Below are 23380 nucleotides of genomic sequence, written 5' to 3' on the forward strand. Positions count from 1 at the left end.
TCAACTTACATTTATCAAGAAAAAGTAAAAATAAAACTCAAAGCAGCATTTTCTACCAAGGAATAAAACTGTACAATAAATTACCAAAAGAGATTAAAGAAATTCTAAAAATACTCTTATTTAAAAAGACAGCTAAAAAGTGCCTGTTATGCAGTACATTTTATACACTGAAGGATTACTTAGATAAAACAGAGGAAAGGTTTGGTAAAAAAAATGTTGTACAAATAAATAATAATAATGATTACAAAACATTCAACATTCCACATAACACCTTCACACTATGTTTTTTCCTTCTTTTTTCCTTTTCTAGATAAACTTACCCCCCCCCCCCCCAAGCTATGCAGAGCACAATACTAACATCTCTTCCTCTTTCTGAGCTAAACATCTTACTCATTATGGAGCGATGCTGACTCAGTTTTTCAAGACAGGAAATGGGAAGTTGCAGTACAGAAAATGGCCCAGAGATCACCAGTGTGTGTGTGTGTGTGTGTGTGTGTGTGTGGTAGTGAGTGAAATGTCATGAAACAGTGTGTATGTAGTGTGTGCAGTGAATGATAGTAAGATACGAGTGAACAGTGTGGCATTACATTATTTAATAAATTATTTGTAAAAGAAGTATTGAATACCGTGAGTAAATCTAATGATTGTCTCTAACTAGAAGTCTGTAAATGTATGTGTAAATGAATTACCATTCCTTTTCTTGGTCTGAAATCTGGGAATATCTTTCCTAACATGCAAAATAATGGGAAATGAGCACATCTGCAGTTAGACACAAAAGGAGAGACTTTTCTTTTATCATAGAATAATTTATAGTCTGCTTGTATACCTCCTGTCTTTCTCAGCTTAGAGCATAGCACAAGATCCCCTATGTACACTTACGCTGACATAAGCGTGAAAGGATATTGATCAATCACAAATTCATACATTGAGCAGTATTTTAATTTGACAAGTAGTTTTAAAACCATGCACACACTGCAGCACAATGAAATATCCATTTTGGATTTGCGTTCTTGCTGCATCTGCTGCCACATGGCAATGAGATTTGATTTCTACATTTATTTCGTATGGACATTTGTTGAGAATGCCAGGTCATCACTGACTAAATAACACATTTTAATGGGAATCTACTGGCAGACCATGACATTCTTGGAAAGACCACAATAATAAAACACTGGAGCATTGCGACATATGCAAGAAAGATGTCCTCAACAGAGAGGAATACAACAAATAATGTACGATTAAAAGTCAAACATTTTTACAAGTTAATTGACTGTCATGAAAATGTAGGACCCAGCAAATAATCGATTATCTAGCTTTTATCCACCCATAAACTCTTGATACAACGACATTGCATGTGCACCACAATACAAAAAATTGTGTGTTAAATCTTTGGCAAGTGTGTTAACTGACAAGAGAAGGATTGGGAGCAATAAACAAAACATGAACGATAATGAAATCTGAATGGAACAGCACTTATTAAATCTCCTGTATTTGTAAACATAGTAGCCTATAGATGTTGCCATACATACTTGCGTTTCACATGAAACTCTTTTCCCAGAAGAGGGTTTATGGGTCCACATATTCGTCCATCTGCTAGGAAAAAATCGTAGGTGCCACATAAGCGTCTCCTCATTTCAAACTGGGAATATTCATCTTTCAGTTGGCGTACTGGCATAACCTGCAAATAAAACAAAGTATGTTACTGGTTTCCATGATTGCCGGGACATCAGTGAATTTTTCAAGGAGGACAGATTTTATTGTGTTTTGTGCTACGATTTTGTTTCATCCGCAGTGATATTTAACATTCAATTTCTTACTTGTTCTTAACATTTTTAAGGAGCAGTGTTTACTCTTCAATGAGGCAGTTCACTATAAATCAATACTTTATATAGTATTGTTTTCTGCTGGGGTTAAGTACTGTCAAAAAAATCATCAGTGATAATGGAGCGATAAATCCAACAACCTACAATGGGAAAAGAAATTTACACTGTTCTCATCTGTCTCAACCTGAAAAAAAAAAAAAAAAAAAACCTGTGACTGAATATATACTTATACCATGAAAGAACTGTTTGGTCAACATTTTATTTAACATCATCTACTGTAAATTAAACATTTCTTCTCAACACAATTTAGGCACACGAAAGCAAGTATGAACTTACGCCCTCCCCATACAGGACATGAAAGCATTTGCGGATGTGAAGCTGAATGAGTTGCTTGATGTTACAATGTGGAATTTCACATTCCAGATCATTAAGTGTGAAGGACTGAACGAGACAAGTCAGTCCCCCCCCAATTATAACTTGTGTGTTATGAAAGCACGCCTTTTCAAGATAGTGGCACATTGAAGATTTATTAAATAATGTATTATTCTTGGTACAATTAATTAAATGGCACATTTAATTAAATGTCAGTTAATGACATTGATTGTTAAAGCCTTCAGGATATCATTAGATACAAAGAATTAAACATACGTAACATGCTTTCAATGTGGTTTAGTGGACAGATGCATGGAAAGTGAAGACAATAGTACTTGGTGCCATCTCCAAACATTTTTTAGTTCATCTTCGTGTTTTTCAATGGTTCTGGGAGTTACCCAATCATGTAACATAGCTGAAAGGCTGCAAAAGAAATTTTGCATCTAGTTTGTTAACATTTGTTCTTGATAAGTCTTTCTGTTTATTTAACTTCACCTTGGTGCCATAAGCAGTGCACTAGAAGCAGATGTTTACTTTGTCATTGAATTTGTGTTGCACTCTTGGTATTAGTAGTGGCTGAGACTGGCATGTTCACTTTTATTAAATTTAACCTGCTGTGTTATTCAGTAATCTACAAAGGGCCACACACACACACACACACACAAAATAATGTATACATAACCTTACTGGAATTTGCCAAATAATTTTGATATAAAATCTACATATAATCTATGGAACAAGTAATCCACTAATAAATTAACTACAGAACTACCTCATTTGGTAGTTATTTTTAACAACAAAATACTATTGCTACTACTAATAATAATGATCAGACTATGGTTTAAGAACTTTAACTGAGCCATATTTTTCCCAAAGATAAAATAAATAGATAATCAAATCATAAGAATGGTCATACTCACATAAAATGCTACGTAGAAGTTAACAATGTAAGGAAAAGATAGATTGCTACTAACCTTAAAGATGATACGTTAAGTTGCAGACAGCCACAACTAAAAGATACTTACACATTAGCTTTCAGCCACAGCCTTCATCAGAAAAGAGACAAAGGCTGTGGCCAAAAGCTAATGTGTTAGCGTCTTTTAAATGTGCATGTCTGCAACTTAACATGTCATCTTTATGGTAAGCAGCAATCTATCTTCTCCTAACAATGTTGATATTCCAATCTAGAGTTTCCATATGTAACAGTTACAGCAGAGTTGTTATAAGACATGACTGCTTTCATAGATAGGTTAGGATATGCCTGGATGGCCTCATGCACGGACAGAATGTCCTACACCTGATTCTTCTACAGGGAGATAAATCATGTGGCAAGGTAATGAGGGTAGATATGGCATAAGGATTATCCAGGATATTTCACAGATTTGGTGGAATACCATTTTGGGGGGAGGTGAGAAGGATGTTCTTCATTTCATGACATGATGAAAGGTTGCCAAATCCCTGGTATACAATACAGTTAAGTTGTTTCGGTCCAGATTGAGACTGATTAATGAGAAGGCTGCAGGGTGCTCTTTTTGTGTGGGGTTGTTAGTTGAAGAATGAGCAGTATACATAGATATGGTGAATGAAATCTGTTTGTGAACTAGGTTCAAAGGTGGGTGTCATCTGCAGGTGGCTAAAATGTATGAAAGAGACTTTTTAGTGGGGAAGTGATAGCAGCTACAAAAGTACAGGTGCTGTTGACAGATGGTGGGTTTCATATGGACAGTGGTTTTTACAGGACCATCTGTTTGGAGACACATTGGTCAGGGTCCAGAAAGCTGTCACAATGGCCTGAAGTGGAGCAGGTGAAGTGAATTGAGAGAAGTTGTTAAAGCCGCGAAAGAAAGAATATATGGCCTTGGCTGTGAGTCCCCATCATAAAGACGTCATCACCAATGAACTTGGACCAGACAAAATATCTTGGATAGCCATGAAGGTTTTGGTACTCATGGTCATGCAATTGACTGTTTGTACAGCTTTCTCTTAAAGGAGGAGATGCATGTATAATGATTTATCAGTCGTATACCTTATATCATGGTACAGAATTGATCCAAGAGTGGTTTCTGTGCGCAGCTGCAGCAACAAGGACACTGTCGGTATGTATGGTGGAAAAAGTAAACATATCACTAATTATGGAAAGATCTGACAACAACAAGGGCACCTTCCAGCTACTGAATATATACATGCCTATAGTTCTGGCTATCAACAGCGAAAACACTATCTCATCACATGAGCCATTAGGCAACATAAGTCCAGTCTTGATCAGTATCTTTTCAACTGCACCAGCTACAATTTATCACCTTGCTCAGATCATTACACTGTATAGATTGGACTTGGATTCTGTAACTCTTCTAGATATTATGGAATCTGTGTATTGATGTCTTCTTTTGGAATATGGTTCACACGGATACAAGTGATGTGCTCCATTCTGGACTTGTATTGCAATAGCATTTGTACATCACATTCAGCCCATCAATAAATTTTATTGTGACTTCGGAAAAGTATATATAAGAAAGAAATGTTGGGTATTGAGGCAGTAGGACGTTGCTGATGTGGAGTTTGGTAGCAGTAAGGACGTGAGTCTACAGTAACATCTACATCTATATCTACATGTAGATGTAGATGATAGTGTATAGGGAGGTGGCATAGCCAGTGACATACAGGGATCATTGTGGGAATGGGGTGGGGTTATAGAGATGATGGGGGACTGATTTGTGTCACTTATATCGGAAACTGGGCTGCGGGTAATGGGCTGAACGTGTTGATCAACTACAGCTAAGATTCTTTCTTTGAAAGCCCAATAACTACTTGCAATGGTATGCCCAGGGTGGTTAGGTTTGAGAATTTTAAGCAGTATGTAGGAGGTGAGTGTGCAGGTGGCAGATGGAGTGATTTTGTTAACATGCTTGTTGACTGCTCGATGCTGCAACTATATGGTGAGTCATTACCTGTACTGGTCCTACTACTTGTACAGATTTGGTAGGCTTAACAAGAAAGGAATTGTAGTTAATACCGTGTTTAGGAGCTGTTCAAAACTTTACAAACATTCATAAAGAAGACTGAACAAAATAATTTATGTTAGCTACTGCACTGGAATATCAGTGGAGAACTGTATCTATTAACCCATGAAGGGTCCTCTTCTAAAGGAGTTAAATGGCAAATAAAAGTTTTGTGAAATACATGTGGAGAATACAGAAATTACTACACAGAAGAAGATAACAGTATTCCCCAATGCAAATTCACAGCTGAAGCAATAACTGAACTACTGTTGCTATACTAAATTAAGGCAGGGAGAGTATGACTAAGAAATTGTGTGGGTGGAGGTTGGGAGGGGGGTAAGGAAGAGATGGAGAGACTTACAAAAGTTTGTGCATACACAGTGTTTGTTTTAACTACAGACAGCTACATATCTCAAAAACGGCACACCACATGAAAAAAAGTTCTAGGTGAAAAATTAATGTTATCAAAGAGGATATCTGTCTGTGCAACAACTGGGCATGTCCTAATCATTTCTCCTGCTTGGACAGAGACAAATTTGTAGTTTCAAATGGGAAACTCCCCATTTTTGTTGCACATTTGGAACCACACCAAAATATATATATATGGTTTACAGGAACCAGTTTTCCATTCATGGAAGATGGCAGTTTGATCGACAAATATCATGTGTGCCTCTTTTGCAATTAAGAACCAATGCATTTAAAGTTGCAAATTTGATTGTACAGTACAATATGGTTAGCCATTTCAGTATCTGGTTAGAAACTACATGTAATATGATCCAGAAACAACAATGTGAATGTAATAGTTTTCTGTTACCACCAGGATGCTTGATGTCGTGATTCCCCTTTCCTCTCACTATTGGGGTGCTTTATTTCAGAGAATCCTCTTGCCTCTCGCCATTGGGGCGCTTGACTTTGGCAAGTCCCCCCCTTGCCTGTCATCATGAGGGAGCTTGATTTTGGAGAGTCCCCTCAAATGTCACCATCAGGATGACCTATTTTGATGTGTCCTTCTGTACAAGCCCTGCAACTCTCGCACCAGTTACAGCACCATCTACCACGAACAGAAAAAATTGTTTCAAATAAACCCGAGGTATTTTTTGGCGTAGAATCCAAATATGCAATAAAAATGGGGTTTCCCATTCGAAAATACAAAGCTGATTCCGTCCACGCAGGGTGGGTGGTTAGGAGGTGGTCAGTTCTAGCACAAACAGAGGTTGCCTTTACTAATAAACTTTTTTTTTTTCATGATGTGTCATTTTTCAGATATTTAGCTGTCTCAAGGTAAAACAAGAACCCTATGTATATGATAAGGGAAATTCTGGCAGAACGCAAATCATTTAGGATTAAAGGAGACCATTCAGTAGATAGTAGAAGTATTGAATCATTGGCAGGCAAACAACAAAAGAATGAAAACTTTGCTAGCTTTCAGATGACTCCTTTAATGAGTTGGAGTATACATGTTAAAGGATTTTTCCAAAAGCCATCAAAATTTTCATTCTTTTTTGTGTGCCTGTCGACAACATTTCTATTATTCAGCAAGTGGTCTTCTTTACTCCTCAATGATTTACACTGAAATAGATAGAATGCCATTCACCACATAGGGGTGGTGCTGAGAGCCTGTGCCTATTTAAAATACGTTTGAAGATCAGATAACTTTCAACTCTACCACTTCACCATTTGCACGCAGTGGAGAGAATAATTTCTGACCTGACTACTTGACAGAAGCCAAGACGTGGGGAAGTTTTCAAGTACTTGCTGTCGATTTCTGTTCTACTAAATGGAACTTTAAAGTTGAGAGTCCATGGAGCACAAAAGTCAGCCCTCCTAATTGCAAAAATCCATTTGTAACAGCTGTTACTGTAGTCGAACAAAAATGATACGTGAAGTTGTAATTCTAACAGTGACTCATCACAGTGCCCTCTCTTCACTTTGTGTGCGTACTGTGAAGCACGACATTTGAATGTGATCTGAACTTCAAAGCTGCTTTATATCCAAATGGTACATTTCCGGACATGGGCTCCTTATCAAAACCTCATCAGCTAAGGCCCCTCAACAAACCTAAGAAGCCTATAATATGAATTCTGAAACATCCTGCATACTCCAGCCATTAGTATTGCAAAACTGACTATTATCCTAAATTTAAATGGAACAACTGCAACTTCATGCTCTCAATATATTTATTGACCACTGCCTATTTCAAAAGTAAATATCATCTGTATAATGTTACATGCAAAATACGAATTGAGTGCTAGTGTGAGAGAATATGGAAGTGATTTGGAAAATAATCTTGGTAAACTTCACTTTATGTTATATAGTGGAATCTTGTTACTACATTCCTGATTACCACATTTTCCCAAACATAACATCCATATTTGGACGTCTCAGTCGCAATTACACTAAACACATATTAAACCAACACATTTGTGCATTCTCCATCCCCACTTAGCACCTTCAAATTTGGTGGTATCTGTACTGTTTGGCTGCTACAACTTTTGCCATTGAGAGTTAAGAGAGCGAAATGAATAGGACGTTTGCGGCTGTGTGGGGCGGAAATATGCAGGGAGACATTACTATTCAGTGCCAGCAACTTTGCAAGTCATACAGATCATTTGCTGTGGTAGAAATTATGCCTGGAAGTAACTTGTATAGACTGGCAGCACTTCCAATGACTTCCGTCTTCTAGAGCAGCTAAACAAAGGGAATAGCACGTAATTCAGTCGATAGTCTCCTTTAATCGTGTTTAGCATTTGATTGATTGATTTATTTATTTTTTACTCCATGACTTTGTGTGTTGAATGGTGTACTAGCTTGTAATGGAAAAAAAGACAATGAGACAGTTTACAAATGAAGGAAAATGGAACATTATTCTGGAAGTCGACAAAAATTCACACATGAAGCGTGCTGATATTGCACAAAAACTGAACATTCCTCTATCAACATTAAATACCACAGTGAGCAAATGAAAAATAGTTAAAGTAGCATTTTTGTAAGGAGGAAATGGCAATTAACAACAAGTGTGCAATAGGTTTCGAGAATTGAAACGTGTGCTACTAAATTGGATAAAGCAAGCTCATGAAACAGACATTCCAACTGATGGTACAGTGGTACATGCTAAAGCAATAGACTTGGCACAAAAGTTGTGACACGCAGATTTCATGGCATGCAATGGTTGAATTAAAAGGTTCAAGAACAGACATAATTTAGCGCATAAATGTTTCGGAGTGAGTCTGGAAGCATGAGCATTGACACTGTGCAGTTGTGGAAAAACTTTCCATCAATCATAGAAAAGTACAGTCCCAACAATGTTTTTAATGCAGATGAAACAGGCTTATTTTTTCACCTTCGGCCTGCCACCCTAAGAATTCCAGGTATGAGGAGGAAGACGATGCCATTAGAAGCACATGATAAATTAATGTTGTGCAGGGAGGAGGGGAGGCTATATCTCAGCTGAGATATATTAGCCATAAGCAGTAATTTAACCACCGTTTTTAAACATCGATAATTTATACAAAATAGTATTCATATAATTAACACAAAATTTCAATACTGGGTTAATAACACAGAATTCCCTGAGATCTTATAAATTCGTTAAATTCTTTGAGATTACCACGTTTTCCCAGGTGAAATGTAATTCCCTGAGAGTTTCAAGTTTTCCAGAAGAATCGCCTTGCTGCCACTGGATAACTATTCACACAACAATTTGTGTGTTCACAAAAAACAGTAAGTGCACAAATTCACATACTATCCTTCCTGTAGCAGAACAACAGCATAATTACCACCTGCTACATTATGCATTTACATTTGGAGAAGATACAAATTTATACTCATGTCATACTGCTGCAATCGAGAATTCAGCATTTATGCTGGAAAAGTAAGATCTACAATGCTACTGAAGATATTACTTCAGTATTTAAGCTAATACTACTACTCAATAACCTAACTTGTTACCTGAGTAATTTGTTTCACTCCATGCTGGTCAAGAAGTTCGCGGTAATGTGCTACTGTAGGTTCATGATCAATTCTCGGACCTTTCTTCAAGTCTGGCACAAAAAGACAAATATCCGATGTCTCTGTCACTAATGGGTGTGGCAGTGAGCTGCAACAAAAGTAGAACACTGGATAATTTCACATCCACACAGTGTTTTTAAAATCTTATTCAATATGAACAATCCAGTTTACCTACTACGGTGTCTGGTAAGTCCCCTTAACATAAGTCAGTCACAATTGTGACAGGCAGCAATCTCCCAAAAACCAGCTTATAATATAATATTAACTGTTATTACATCTATAATACGGATACAGAAATATATATTAAATAATTGGCAGGAAATGGAAATGTGAAGAAAGAAAAGACATAGCTTCATTAACTTTCAGAGTATGGGGTTTCTCCTCCTGGCAGAACAGAGGAAAAGATAGAAAGAAAATATCCCATGTCAAAGAAGACACACTGGATAGTGTGAGAGGGCATACTATAGTGGATGAGATTTGAACAAATGATAACTTTTACATTATAATGTTTTCAAAATCTCATCCAATATCAATGCTCCATTTTCCCTCCCACACTGTATGGTAAGTCACCTTAACATGGGTCAGTCACCACTGTGACAGGCAGCAGTCTCTCTCTAAAGTCCGTTTATAAATTTTAACAAAGAGTCATGGCTGAGTAACTACCAGTTTAAATACATGAGCTGTTAAATTACAACAAGTCAAGAAATGTTTACTCTTCCTTCATTTGTAGAAAAGCGTAAAGGTTTGACTGAAATGGACTCAGTGAGGGAAAGGTTCAGCAAGATCATGGATCAAAGGCGAGAGAAAAGAATGCGTAAAGGAAATATACTATGAAATGCTAGCAAGAAATGGCCAGTTCTGGAGGTCCTTTCAAACACATAATCATGTCATTATGAAAAACATTTCACCTGATTTGACAAACACCTCCACTCTGTCTGTGTCAATCTCACATATGCTGTGGATCCTCCAACTTGCTTGCAACATTTATTCCTTTCTGTTGATTGTTTGGTTGGTTCATTATTGTGGGGTATAAAGGGAGCAAAACTAAAGGCTCATCAGTCCCTTCTTTCTCATGCAAACAAATCTCAAGGTAAAACTATTCTCAAAAGGAGTTGGGCAATGTAAAAGGGCATAAGACTAATGGGGAACCACACTGAAAGAGAAAATGAAAGAAGTAAACCAAAAGGGGAAAATGTACACAAAAAGGAAAAGTAGAGGAAGGTATTAAAATCATACAGCAGGTGGCCTGGGCTGGCTGATCACAAGAATAAAAAAAGGATGAGCCAGCCACTCTGCAACACACTAAAATCTCCAGCCTAAAAGACAAGGCAACCTGAACACATATAGGGAAAAGACCACACCAAGGCAAACAAAACATGAAGGAAGAGTGACAAACAGGTAAAATGGAGGGAGGGTGGAGGCCTGGGAGAGAAGGCCAGATGCCCACCCCTAGATTGTATGAGAGGAGCCCCTTCACGAATAACAGGTAAAACTAAATCAGTCATTGAGGCACTGTTACCCAACACCGTAGGTAGGTTGCTACGAAGGTTAAAAGTCCGCTGCAGAGCAACTAAAATTGGGCAGTCCAACAAGATGTGGACGACAGTCGTATGGGAGCCACAGCGACACTGAGGGGGGTCCTCGCAACGAAGGAGGTGACCATGTGTTAGCCAAGGACAACCGATGCGGAACCGGCAAAGAGCAACAGAGTCCTGCGAGCAACTCGCAAGGATGCCTGCCACACATACATTGACTCATTGATAATACAGACCTATTATTGCGAGGATATGTAAGGGACCAATTTTTGGTCACGAGACAGTCCACGACTGAGTTTCAGATGAGAAATTTGTGTTGGTTAGAACAACAATGCATCATCTCAACAGAGAAAGATGTGTTACACCAATAGGCTGTGTGTTAAACCAATGACAGTGTCTGCTGCATACGTACCTGATTATTCCGAAAGAACTGTAAATTATTTGGTTATGTTTTTACTGCTTGTTGATGTTTAACAGGACACTATTGTAGCAGTATGTGGATGTTCGCCTGCTATCTATTAATGAGGCTTATGGGAAGTTAGAACAACAGTGCACTGCCCAAATAACTGTGTATTATCGGGGGTTGTGGAAAGTGAAAATAAAAGACTGTGAAGTGCAACTGTGCATCTGTCGGCTACATCATTTAAAGTAGACAGTAGACACCCCCTAGTTTTTCAGCCAGTACGTCAACACTGAGGACAACAAAAGATCAATGAAGAAACAAAGCAGGCGAGTGTCATCACATTGTGGGTTACTAATCACCATAACATGCTACCACCTCATGGCGGAAATGGCAAAGAACTGAAGTTAAACATTTACTAAACTACATTACAAACAATTAAATATATTGTGTTCTGCATTTTTGTTAAAAAGTTTAGTGTTAAAACAACTATAAAAGTATGTATTGTGTATTATAAACAGTCACGGCTTTAGAAGTAAGAAACAATTGTTAAGGAAATTCCCGCATATTAATCTGACAAGGGGACCCTCCATACTGTAAAGCACGGATTTTGATGCGCTTCAAATATGTTGTAGAGGCACTTACCCTGAGTACCTGGGTATCCGGTTTTTTAGCGACGGGCCTTGGTTTTCGAGAAAATCGATTATGAAGTTCATTGCGGGCTTTGTATACCTGTAACATTACATATAGTTCGAGCACTTAAGCGTAGCGCAGAAGTTCACGGCTACCGCGCTGGAAGTACCATGTTCGAATCCTGCTTGTGTACTTTTTTTTTCAAAATTGACCAAATTTTTCAATTTTAATTCAAAGAATATCACCATACAATGTAAGGAGTGTGAAATTATAAAGATATATCAGTTATTAATTTTTTTCTGTCATACACTATTACAAAATCTTATTTTTCATCGTCCACATTGCTTGATGTGCCAGAACAATATTGTGGGTGATACTTATCAAAGAGACAACCGAAGCACTAATTTTCACAGCACCACACGCACTTTATAAAAGCAACCATCTTTCAGGTGCACTGTTTCTTCGTGAGCAATACCGGGACACACAATTCTTTTGCATTCAAAAATCATTCTCTTTCATCTGCTAATTTCGATGTGAACCCTGCGTATCTAATCATGCTCTCCAAAATTAGGTGCGCTGATGTAGGATTAGCGAATGTAATTTTATCGAATCTTCCCTAGAAGTGATCTCTCTATTGTCTTTCATCAAGTCAGGAGCATTCTGAATAATTTTCATGAAGATTTTCACCTGTCGGTAAAAACAAACATCGCAGGGCTGGCAACAAGGAGTGCACTTCGGTGGGACCACTTTTAGGGTGCCGGTGCTAGTTTTCCTTTCATCAGTGAATACAGCATAAATTTGAATAGGTTTGCCCTCCCCACAAATCGACAATGTATAAAAAAAATTTCTGTCCCACGTATGGAAGAAATACAGAACGCAAAAATTCTTCGTACCCCAGTTTTGAGAACTTCCTGGGTTTCGTGCAGGACATGACTACATTTCTGTATTTCCCAGTTAATTCGTCTACTTGTTTTTGAACATTAGGACCAAATTTTCCAGGCGCTTCTTGCATACATAAAAAAAATATGGGAGCAGGATTCGAAAACTGTACCTCCAGTGCGGTATCCGTGAACCTTTACCGCTGCGCTACGCTGACTGCCTCGGAATGTGTGTGTTGTGACTCACCGATCATTCAAAGTGTTGCCGCGCAATTACGCGCATCCTCTACAAGAGACGCTGTCTGCCAGCCATGCAGCAGCCACGCCACCTAAGCGGCCAGCCAACCAGCGACCGCTAGACGTGGACTCAGTGCTCATTCGAATGTGACCGTGTTCACATGTCTTGCTTGTCAACTTGCTCAGTGACTTATATGTGTTGTGTCGTTTTGAAATATATGTGTTCAACTTGACGTTATAACAATTGGCAACGAGGTAGTGGATTTTTCCTTTTCATCGTTGACCCACAGGTTTCCATGGCTACTGTCGAGCAACTATTGCAAGGTCTCATAGAACAGCAAACGCTTCTAACATCGGGGATTTGCGATTCCGTCACGGCATCAAATGCGGGCCGTTTCTCATCATTGTCTATACCTCCCTTTCCTCCTTACGACGAGACGGCGGAAGACTGGTCTGATTACGAAAAACGTCTTCGGCAGCATTTGGCATTTCATGTCACGGATGAACAAACATGTAAGTCTCTGTTCCTTTCATGGATTTTACCTCAAATGTATCGGTTGTTGTCGCAATTGGCTCCTCTGAAAGATCCTGCATCTTTGTCCTTTGCTGAAATGTGCTCACTTCTGCCTGTCTAGTTTCAAAAGCAAACACATGTGGTAGCCTCTCGTGTTGCCTTTTATTGTTGTCAAAAACAACCGCAACAATCCTATCGCGCTTGGGCTGCTGCACTTCACGGCCTCAGTCGAAAGTGTCAATTTGTTACTGACATTCACAAAGAATCCTATGCCGATTCCATGGTACGGGATGCTATTATCCGGTCGGCGCCCAACAAAGAAGTTAGGCAACGTGCCCTTCAGTTGACAAATCCGACTCTAGATGAAGTCCTATCCATCGTGCAGTCTTTTGAAATTTCTCGCGCCGCTGGGGCGCAAATAGAGGCGTGGGGTAACGTCGGGGAAATATACCCTCTGTGCGCTGTTGACGACGCGTGCGGTGCGTCCCCGCCGGCCGACGTGGCCGCAGTACACTCCCACGCGCAGCCTCGGCCTAACCGTAAACAACCCTCTCAGAAACTGCAGCAAAACCCCCGGCAAATTTCTTCATGTCTGCGGTGTTTTACAAAACATTCACAGGAGGATTGTCCCCAACGTTGGGTCGTGTGTCACAATTTCAAAAAGAAGGGTCATGTGTCTGCCGTTTGCAAATCTGACCGCATACATGATGTTCATGACCGTGACGCTGATTCTGCTTCTGTGTTGTCTGTCAATTGCACTTCTTCCCTTTCAGGAAAGTTATTCCTCACTGTCCAAATACTTGGTCAAGATGTTCGCATTGCAGGTGGATACCGGTTCTGCTGCCACTATCATCAATTCTCAGACGTATCTTCAGTTGGGTTCTCCAATCCTGTCACCTGTCACTCGGCAATTACGGACGTACAATAAACAGAAGAATTCTCCCTTGGGGCAATTTAATGCTGAGGTATCTTACAAATCCGTCGTTCGCACTTTTCCCATATTTGTGGTCGACCAGAGTAACACAGAGAATCTTTTTGGTTTTGATGCCTTTTGCGTTTATGGGTTCTCCATAGATGACTCGCTCAATTGAATTCTTTGTCGACGACATTTTCGTCCCTTTTTTCTCCTGGGTTAGGACATGCAAACGACTTTGAAGCTCATATCACGCTCAAACCCACTGCTCGGCCAAAGTTTTTTCGGGCTTGGCCCATTCCTGTGGCCCTTTGTGATCGGGTAAAACGGGAGCTGGATGGTCTCACTACTTCAGGGGTCTTGTTTCCTGTCACTTCCAGTGAGTGGTCATCTCTTGTCATTGTCGTTGCTAAGCCCAATGGTGATATTCGTCTCTGTGGCGATTTTAAAGCCACTGTAAATGCGCAATGCCTCATCGACACTTACCCTATGCCCCGACCTGAAGAATTGTTCACTAAACTTGCGGGAGGCCAGTATTTTTCTAAAATCAACATGTCAGAAGCTCTTATCATCAACTTCCTCTCGACGCTGCTTCCCGGCAATTTCTGGTCCTTAACACGCCTTTCCGCCTCTATCAATACCAACGATTGCCATTCGGGATTGCCAGAGCCCCTGCTCTCTTTCAGCAATTCTTGGAACAATTATTGCTCCCTGTCTCTGGGTGCATAAATTACATGGACGACATTGTTGTCACTGGCTCCACCACTGAAGAACATCTTCAGAATCTCCGCACACTTTTTCGTGTCTTACAGACTGCCGGTCTTAAGTGTAATCTTCAGAAATCACAATTTTTTCAGGCATCTATCACGTACTTGGGGTTTCAACTCTCTTGGGATGGTATTCGTGAGCTTCAGCAAACTGTCGCTGCAATCGATGCCCTTCCTCACCCTACATCTGTTAAGGAACTGCAGGCCTTCTTGGGGAAAATAGCATACTATCAGAAGCTTTTACCGTCTGCTGCTTCAGTGGCTCAGCTGTTGCATCGCTTGTTGCATAAAAACGTGCCTTTTCACTGGTCCGCGTCATGCGATGTGGCTTTCCAGAAATTGAAGATTATGATGAAACAGTCCCCGTGCCTGGCTACTTATCGGCCTGGCCAACATCTTGTTCTTGCCACGGACACCCCTCAATACGGGGTCGGTGCAGTCCTTGTGCACCGTTTTTCTGAAGGCTCTGAACAACCCATTGCTTATGCCTCCAAAACGCTCACAGATGCCCAACAAAAGTATTCTCAAATTGAAAAAGAAGCTTTGGCCATTATTTATGCTCTTCATATGTTTGGTGTTTTTCTCTATGGATCCAAATTTCATCTTGTTACGGATCACAAACCACTTGTTTCCTTGTTTCATCCATCAACGTCACTTCCCGGCAAGGCTGCACACCACCTGCAGCGTTGGGCTCTTTACTTGTCTCGTTTCAATTATGAGATTCATTTCTGGCCGACGGCTCAACATACGAACGCTGATGCACTGTCTCGCCTTCCCATGGGTCCTGATCTGGCATTCGATAGGGACGAACTTTGGTGTTTCCACCTGGATGTTGCCGAGCAGCAGGTTGTGGACGGATTCCCCATCACCGGGCACAGGCTGGCGGCTGCTACAGGTTCTGATCCTACCCTTTCCCGGGTTTTACACTGTATTCAGAAGGGTTGGCCAGATCGTCCGTCCACTAAGACTTCTGATCCGTTGCGGAACTACTACGCTTTGCCCTACCGCCTCACGGTTAGGGATGGTGTTATCCTCCTTTCCACCAACAATGCTTCGCCGCGTTTTGTGGTACCTGAATCTTTGCATGCTTCAGTCTTGCGCCTCCTTCACCAAGGGCACTGGGGTGTCTCTCGCACAAAATTTCTGGGATGCCGTCATATGTACTGGCCTGGCATCGACTCTGAAATAGCACACATGGTCGCTGCCTGAGGCCCTTATGCGTCACAGGCCGCTGCCCCAAAGTCATCTTTGTCACCGTGGCCTTCACCTGAGACACCCTGGGAGCACATTCATGCTGACTTCATGGGACCTTTTTCAGGTACTTGGCTCCTCGTAATTGACGCCTACTCTAACTTTCCTTTCATTGTCCGTTGCACAACGCCTACCACCGCGGCAACCACAAGTACTCTCGCCCGCATTTTTTCTTTGGAAGGCCTTCCCTCTACTCTTGTTACTGATAACGGTCCGCAATTTGCCTCTTCCAAATTTGCGGATTTTTGTGCTCCACGGCGTTATGCATGTCACGGCCCATCCATTCCATCCACAATCAAACAGTGAGGCTGAATGACTGGTCTGCACATTTAAGGCTCAAATGCGAAAACTCCTGACTTCTTCTGCTGCTGATGATCCGTTTCTCCAATTTCTGGCTTCTTACCGTTACACCCCCATGGGTGACCACAGCCCGGCTGAGCTCTTGCATGGCCGACAGCCCCGCACGCTACTTCATCTTCTGCAGCCTTCCACCTCACGGCTGCGGGTGCCTTCGCTTGGCCAGTTCACCGCCGACGACCTTGTCTGGGTACGGGGATATGGCAGGCGGCCTAAATGGAGTCCGGGCCGCATCTTACGATACCGTGGCCGATGCCTGTATGAAATCCAGACGGACACGGGTGTTGCAGTGCGTCATTCGGACCAGCTTCGGCCTCATGTGCTGGCAAAGCCTGTTCCGATTGCCGCTACACCACCTCTGGCTCTACCTGACGCTCGGGATCTTGGCATCTCTCATTACTAACAACGCAGCCATCTCACCGTCATCTCGGTGCCAGTACAAGAACGGACACCACCAGGAGACGTGCCCATGCAGGAACCGGATCACCATCATCTGTTGGAGCCAATCTACTCGCCTCCTTCTCCTACGGACGCTGACACATCGCCCGTATCTCCTGTTATATCAACTGGACTTGCCGCAACGGGCAGATTGGTGCACGAGGCCCCAGCAGATTCGACCCCTACGTCTCCTGTCACCTCGACCCGTTATCATCAGGGACACTTCCGTCCGTACCCGGAAGCCTCCTCCTCGAGATTTTACAGCCAGTCAAACAACGCCTATGGACGTTAGCAATCTACAGGCCACCTCCATCAAGAGCAGTGCAAAAATTTCAAAGGGGGAAAAGTGTTGTGACTCGCCAATCATTCAAAGTGCCACCGCACAATTATGCGCATCCTCTACATGTGACACTGTTTGCCACACATGCAGCAGCCGTGCCACCTAAGCGGCCAGCCAGCCAGTGGCTGCTTGACTTGGACTCAGTGCTCATTCGAATGTGACCGTGTTCACATGTTTGCTTGTCAACTTTCTCAAAAACCAAGGCCCGTCGCTAAAAAACCAGGTAGCCAGGTAATCAGGGTAAGTGCCTCTACAACATATTTTAAGTGCATCAAAATCCGTGATTTACAGTATAGAGGGTCCCCTTGTGAGTAATGGTATCTACCCTTTTTGAGAAGAGACAGCTCTCGAACAAAGATTGTCAGAGCAGTCAGTGGTAGTTTGAACATGGTGCCCGTGCATGGTGATTGCATGGTGAAAATTGAGCATTTGTAAAATCAACCTCGGATGACTGCTGAACTTTTTAAAAAAGTGCAGGTAAACTGTGTGTTATGGAAGAAGAGGTTTGCTCTAACTTAATATATTGTGGGGTAAAAAGCCAGCTGCATTGTGGATCATGAGGCTCTGCAAGCTGCAAGAGATATATTGCTGGCTATAAGTACAACTGAAGATCCTGTAGCATTCACAGCAACAAATAGTAAGCTGCCACTTTACATTTCAGTAGCATTTGTTGAACAGACTTGGACATAGCTTGTCATCATGTGAAATGCAACAGTTTTATTTGGTCTGTGCTACAATGTAAAGTGGACTTCAAGTTCGGGAGTCGTATTAGGGAAACGTGTAAAAGCCATGACATGACTGAAACTGCAAGTCAATTAATAATTTGATTTTTATTTATAAAGCTAAAGTTTATCTCGTGTGTTTATTTATGTATTTAAAAATCAACATTCTTATAGTTTCAATGTTATAAACCAAAGATTTTTACAGTGATAAAAGCTGGTATTTGTTTGAATACAAAGTCATTCACTGACTTACACTGAGATTTCATATATAAATTATGAACCAGCCAAATTTTGTAATGGATGCCGTGTGTCGCTGTTACTGTTGAGAAGAAGACATCACAAGGCAAAGTGAAACTTCTGCTCCTTTTAGTCGGAAAACTGTGGTGGCTTGTGTATTTTGCAAGTCGAAACCAATGATGTGTGATGAAATATGAGCTTATGTTAATTAAAGTCAGGTATGGGTAGTAATTGAGGCCCACTGCATAATTTCTGATTACATATTGCTAAGTGATGTAAAATTTTTTATATCTAGTCAGAAATACTTTTAAAACATTAACAATGAATATTTTATCATCACAGTGCCTTCAATGTTTACCAGGTTATTCATTAAAAGTTTATTATGTTAATTTTGATGAAAATGCTGTGCTATTTAAAGTAAATACATATATGTGAATAAAGGCACGTTAATATTAGGCATGCCTCTGAATTTAAGAGCTCCAGGTTGAACTAACATCTTGTATGATCATCACCTCAAACACAGTTAACATTAAAACAACTAGGTTTTCTCCAATATCATTTGTTGTTAACATCTATTTACTATCATTTAAGCTAATTCAGGAGGTGTATTGCAAACTGTCACAGACAACAGAGTGTGATCAGTCATCACACAGCTGAGCATTCACTGCATGTGACTTTCTCCAGAAATTTGTATGTCCATTTGTCATACATGGTTAACAAAGCAATTATTACATCCAATCAGGAGAAAATAAACTGAACCAAACTGGGACATCGAAAACTGTGTGGTATAGAATAGTTGATGATCAAGAAGTGTATCAAACAGAATTATTCTGTCCACACCTACCTGGATGGATTGCACAATCATTGGTTATGCAAAACCCAACTTCTGTGTTTTTCACATGACATTTTGGAAGCCAAACTTGAAGGTAAATAGGTAGAAGCAGAGTATCTAGATATCTGAAAATCACTTGACTCTTATAACACCAACTATTATCAACAAAAATAATATTATATGGGGGTATCCAACGAAATTTGTGAACTGAATCAGGATTCCTTGGTACGGAGGGTGCATAATGTTTTCTTGAATGGCATGTCATCATGAGAAGTTGTAATAACTTCAGGTAAGCCCCAGAGAGATGTACTGGGACTCACGCCTTTCTAGTTGCATATTAATATCCTGGCAAACAACATATCTCACACTTTTTGCAGATGTCAGCACTGAAAAATCTCCCATGAGGGAGATTGTCATGGAGGGCTTTCACAGTGAAGTTGGCATCTCTGCCAGTTCAGGCTTGTCAGCACTGAAAAACCTCCCACGAGGGAGTGTGCCATGGAAGTGCTGAAAAATCCGAATTGGGAGAGACGCCAACTTCACCGCAGAAGCCAATTCACAAAGTTTCAAGAACCAGTAATAAGCGAGGAGTCTGGGAATGCAGTATGGCTCCCTACATACATTTCCTGCATGGACCCTGAAGAGACGATCATACTAATTATTCTTACTGAGTTCCATTGATGCGTAGAATGGGAAGAAACACTAACATGAAGTACGATGGGAAGTACCTTTTGCCAGGCATTTCACAGTGGTTTGCAGAGTGCAGATTCTGATACAGAGTATTTTCAAAGGACAGCTTTCAGTCACAGATCCCTAAATGTGAACTAGTGTGTCAATTTCTTATCACTGTTCCTCTCATCCCTCCCAAGGAGTTGCCAGTTGAATGTAGCACTTTCCACAGGGGAAAAGAGGTTTGCATGTTCACATGACACTAAGTGCTATGCCAACGGTAGCAAAGTGCTATGTCAAGGGTAGCATAGATTCCGACAGTGCGTAAAACGCTGGACAGGTCTTAGTCCAGGAATCAGACAAAGTGTGTCTTACGGTATCTTATCTTCCCATTTCCTATCCTTCATCTTTTCAAATTTTTAAGCAAAGGGGAAATGAATCTTGACAGCTGTAGAGAAGGCAATTCATCTAGGGAAAGTTATCACAAAATCAAAAAATCTGTCCTCCAGATTGGGTGTTGGCAATACCTTCCCACAACGGAAAACTTGGCAACAGTAAACAGGCCGCAAGGAAACCTCCAGTTTCATAATACAAAATAGAAAAAAAAAGCTGAGAACAAGGTATGCTAGTTGGAACATGGAATATTCATAGTTTATGGAAAACAGGTGCCTCAGTCAGTTTAGACTACAAGATCGAAACAGATAGGGTGGATTCAGCTGCTTTACAGGAAGTTAGCTGAGAGGTTACTGGTACCCTTGACGCCAAAAATTATAAAATCTTTCATGAAAGCTGTGATTGAGGACACAAATTAGGTATGGGATTTTGTGTGAACAAAGCTCTAGCTGCTGATGTATCTGGATTTTCATCAGTAACCCCCAGAAAAGCAGTAATAAAGATAGACTTGAAGAGAGAAAAGTTATCATTTGTGAATTGCCATGTGCCCACAGAAGTAAATACATCCCACGTGAACAACAAATTCTATGCGGAACTAGGGGTAGCTGGGGGGCGCATTCCAAACAGCAGTTGTAAAGTTCTACTCGGCAATATGAGTGCTAAATTGGGAAGAGAAAACATAGTCCACTCGAAAACTGGAAGACGCCGTTTACATGTATTCAGCAATTACAATGACATCATATTCATCGTCTTTGCAATATTGAAAGGGATCTTCATCAGCAGTGCAAAGAAACTTGTGTATCACTGGATGGAAAAGCAGTGAATCGTTTTGCAACTGATATCAAAGCAAAGAACTGGGTAACACATGTAAAGACAGAATGTGGGGCGGAGTGGAGGTGGGACCACTTTCTAGTAAAAAACTGTCTACGAGGGCAACTAAAAGCCAAAGTCAGAAATAATATTAAGAAAATAGTGTTTTACCACAGTGATATACTGAAATACGCCACAAAGAAAGACCAATTTCAATTCCTGCTCAGCAACTGCTTAGAAATTCTGCAGGAAAAGGATCCACAAAAGTCTTCAAAATATGATAAGTCAAGGATGCTGTAAATGAGTTGGCTAATGCAGTCATCAATAAGCATATCAGAGACAAGAAAATTTGGTTTGGGGATGAATGCATTAAGGCATTAGTCAAAAGAAGCCAAGGAGAGCTGGCTATGAGATACAGACTTTGCACAAGCCAAGATGCAGTTTGAAGAAATGTAGAATACTAACCAAGTAACCCTGAGGAGAGCAACAAGAATTATGCCACAGGAAACATAGAGAGAGGTCAACAAGATGTCTTGGGGAAAGAAATTCAAAAGCTGTACCATAATAAAGTTACCTTCATTACGAAGTGGTATTAGAGCCGCCAAAAGTTCTTCAACGACAATAATAAAATCATACTGACCAATGAATTCAACACTGCTGAGAGCTGGAAACAATACTTCAGAGAGTAATGAATCTAAAGATCTGTTCAAATTCCAACCTCCTAACACTGTAGATTTAGATTATCCATCACCTACACTTGTAGAAATAACAAATCAGATACTAAGCCACAGAAGAACAGAAGTCCAGGAGAAAATGGAACCTAGGTAGAAGCCATTCAGGACGGGAGAGCTAAGCAAGGTGGTCTGGATTGTCAAAGAAATGCCAGAAGACTGGAAGACAACAGTTATCTGCCCTACGTACAAGACAGGTGACAAAATGGACTGTATCAACAATCGACTGGTGAAAATCAGATTAGTTTCATAACAGGTTGTTCCAGTGTGGACATCTACTCATGGGGGAGAATAGTTAACCACCTATGTAACAGGAAAGCCGCTGAGAAATGTGGGAATACGACAAACACCCTCACATGCTCTTCATACATTTTAAGAAGGCATATGAGTGTATTCACTGTGATGACTTGCCTAACCAAGTCTGAAAGAACCAAGAAACTCATGGGCATAGTTAGAGTCTGTCTCACTGATTCAAAAGGCAAACCGAAGGTTCGGAAGTGAGGTCATGGAGATCTTATATATAATCACAGCACTGAGACGAGGTGGTGGTAAGTCACCGATATTGTACAACCTGGCTCTCTGAAAGATAACTGAGGGAGCTTTCCACAATGATCTTAAAGGGATCAAGACCAAAGATAGAAAATCACATACCTTACATTTGTTGACGATGCCATCCTGATTTCCAGATCTAAGGAAGAACTGAAGCATATGAACAACATTCTGGCAAGAGAATGTGAGACTGATCTCCTTGGGCACAAATCGAAGACCAAGAATCTGGTGATGAACAGCGCTCTTGCCTATTCAAGAGACTCACCTTAGTCATTAATAATCAGAACCCTGTCCTACAAAGATTTCATAATTTTAAATATCTTTAGGTGATCTTTACAGAAGAACCATTGTATGCACCATAGATCAAAAGTAAGGATCCAAGATGCATAACGACCATACTTTTAATCTCAGTTTGCTTTAAATTGTGTAGTCGCTCGAGGAATTTCAAAAGCCAACTGTACGAAACACTGGTCCAATCCGTAGGGCTTGTTTGGTTGCAAAGATTGGATCGTCCAGAAAAAAAAAGACTTAAATAATCTTCTAACTTTAGAGCAGAAAGTCAAGGAGGTTCTCGGGTCTGGTGCAAGATGAGATCACTGGTGAACTGAGACCTGATGAGAACCTGGTGGCTTGTACAGCCTTTGAAATTGATAGGTTTTACTGACTCTGAGAAGCCACTACATAGACCAAAGGAAAGGAGGAGATATGTACACAGACAAGTTATTCACCTGGCATGGTATAACTACATTTTTATGAGGGAAAAGTTAATCATGTTTACAAACACAAAGGACTTAGCACATGAAACAATACACCAGATTAGAGCACCCTTAAAAACATGTAACCTCAAATGGTAAAATTTTGAACATATGTGAAGGAAATTGAGATAAACTTACATGTACTTGTCACACGATTATCTTGGAAAACACTGTTTTGCCTACGAAAGGAGAAGGTCTTAGACATGTTACTAAATGC

General features: G+C 40.6%; 1 protein-coding gene across 1 annotated transcript in view; it reads right to left on the bottom strand.

The window, feature by feature from the left end:
- The window catches only part of LOC124797856 (ribosomal L1 domain-containing protein 1-like), a 58954-nt gene that overhangs the window by 20781 nt on the left and 14793 nt on the right, over positions 1-23380 (bottom strand). The window contains exons 4-5 of the mRNA XM_047260926.1: positions 9143-9290; positions 1530-1678 (exon numbers count right to left, since the gene is read on the bottom strand). Coding sequence (XP_047116882.1) covers positions 1530-1678; positions 9143-9290 — 297 coding nt within the window. The remainder of the gene's footprint in view (positions 1-1529; positions 1679-9142; positions 9291-23380) is intronic.

Source organism: Schistocerca piceifrons, chromosome 5 (genome assembly GCF_021461385.2).
Source record: "Schistocerca piceifrons isolate TAMUIC-IGC-003096 chromosome 5, iqSchPice1.1, whole genome shotgun sequence".
In the NCBI taxonomy this organism is placed as follows: domain Eukaryota; kingdom Metazoa; phylum Arthropoda; class Insecta; order Orthoptera; family Acrididae; genus Schistocerca; species Schistocerca piceifrons.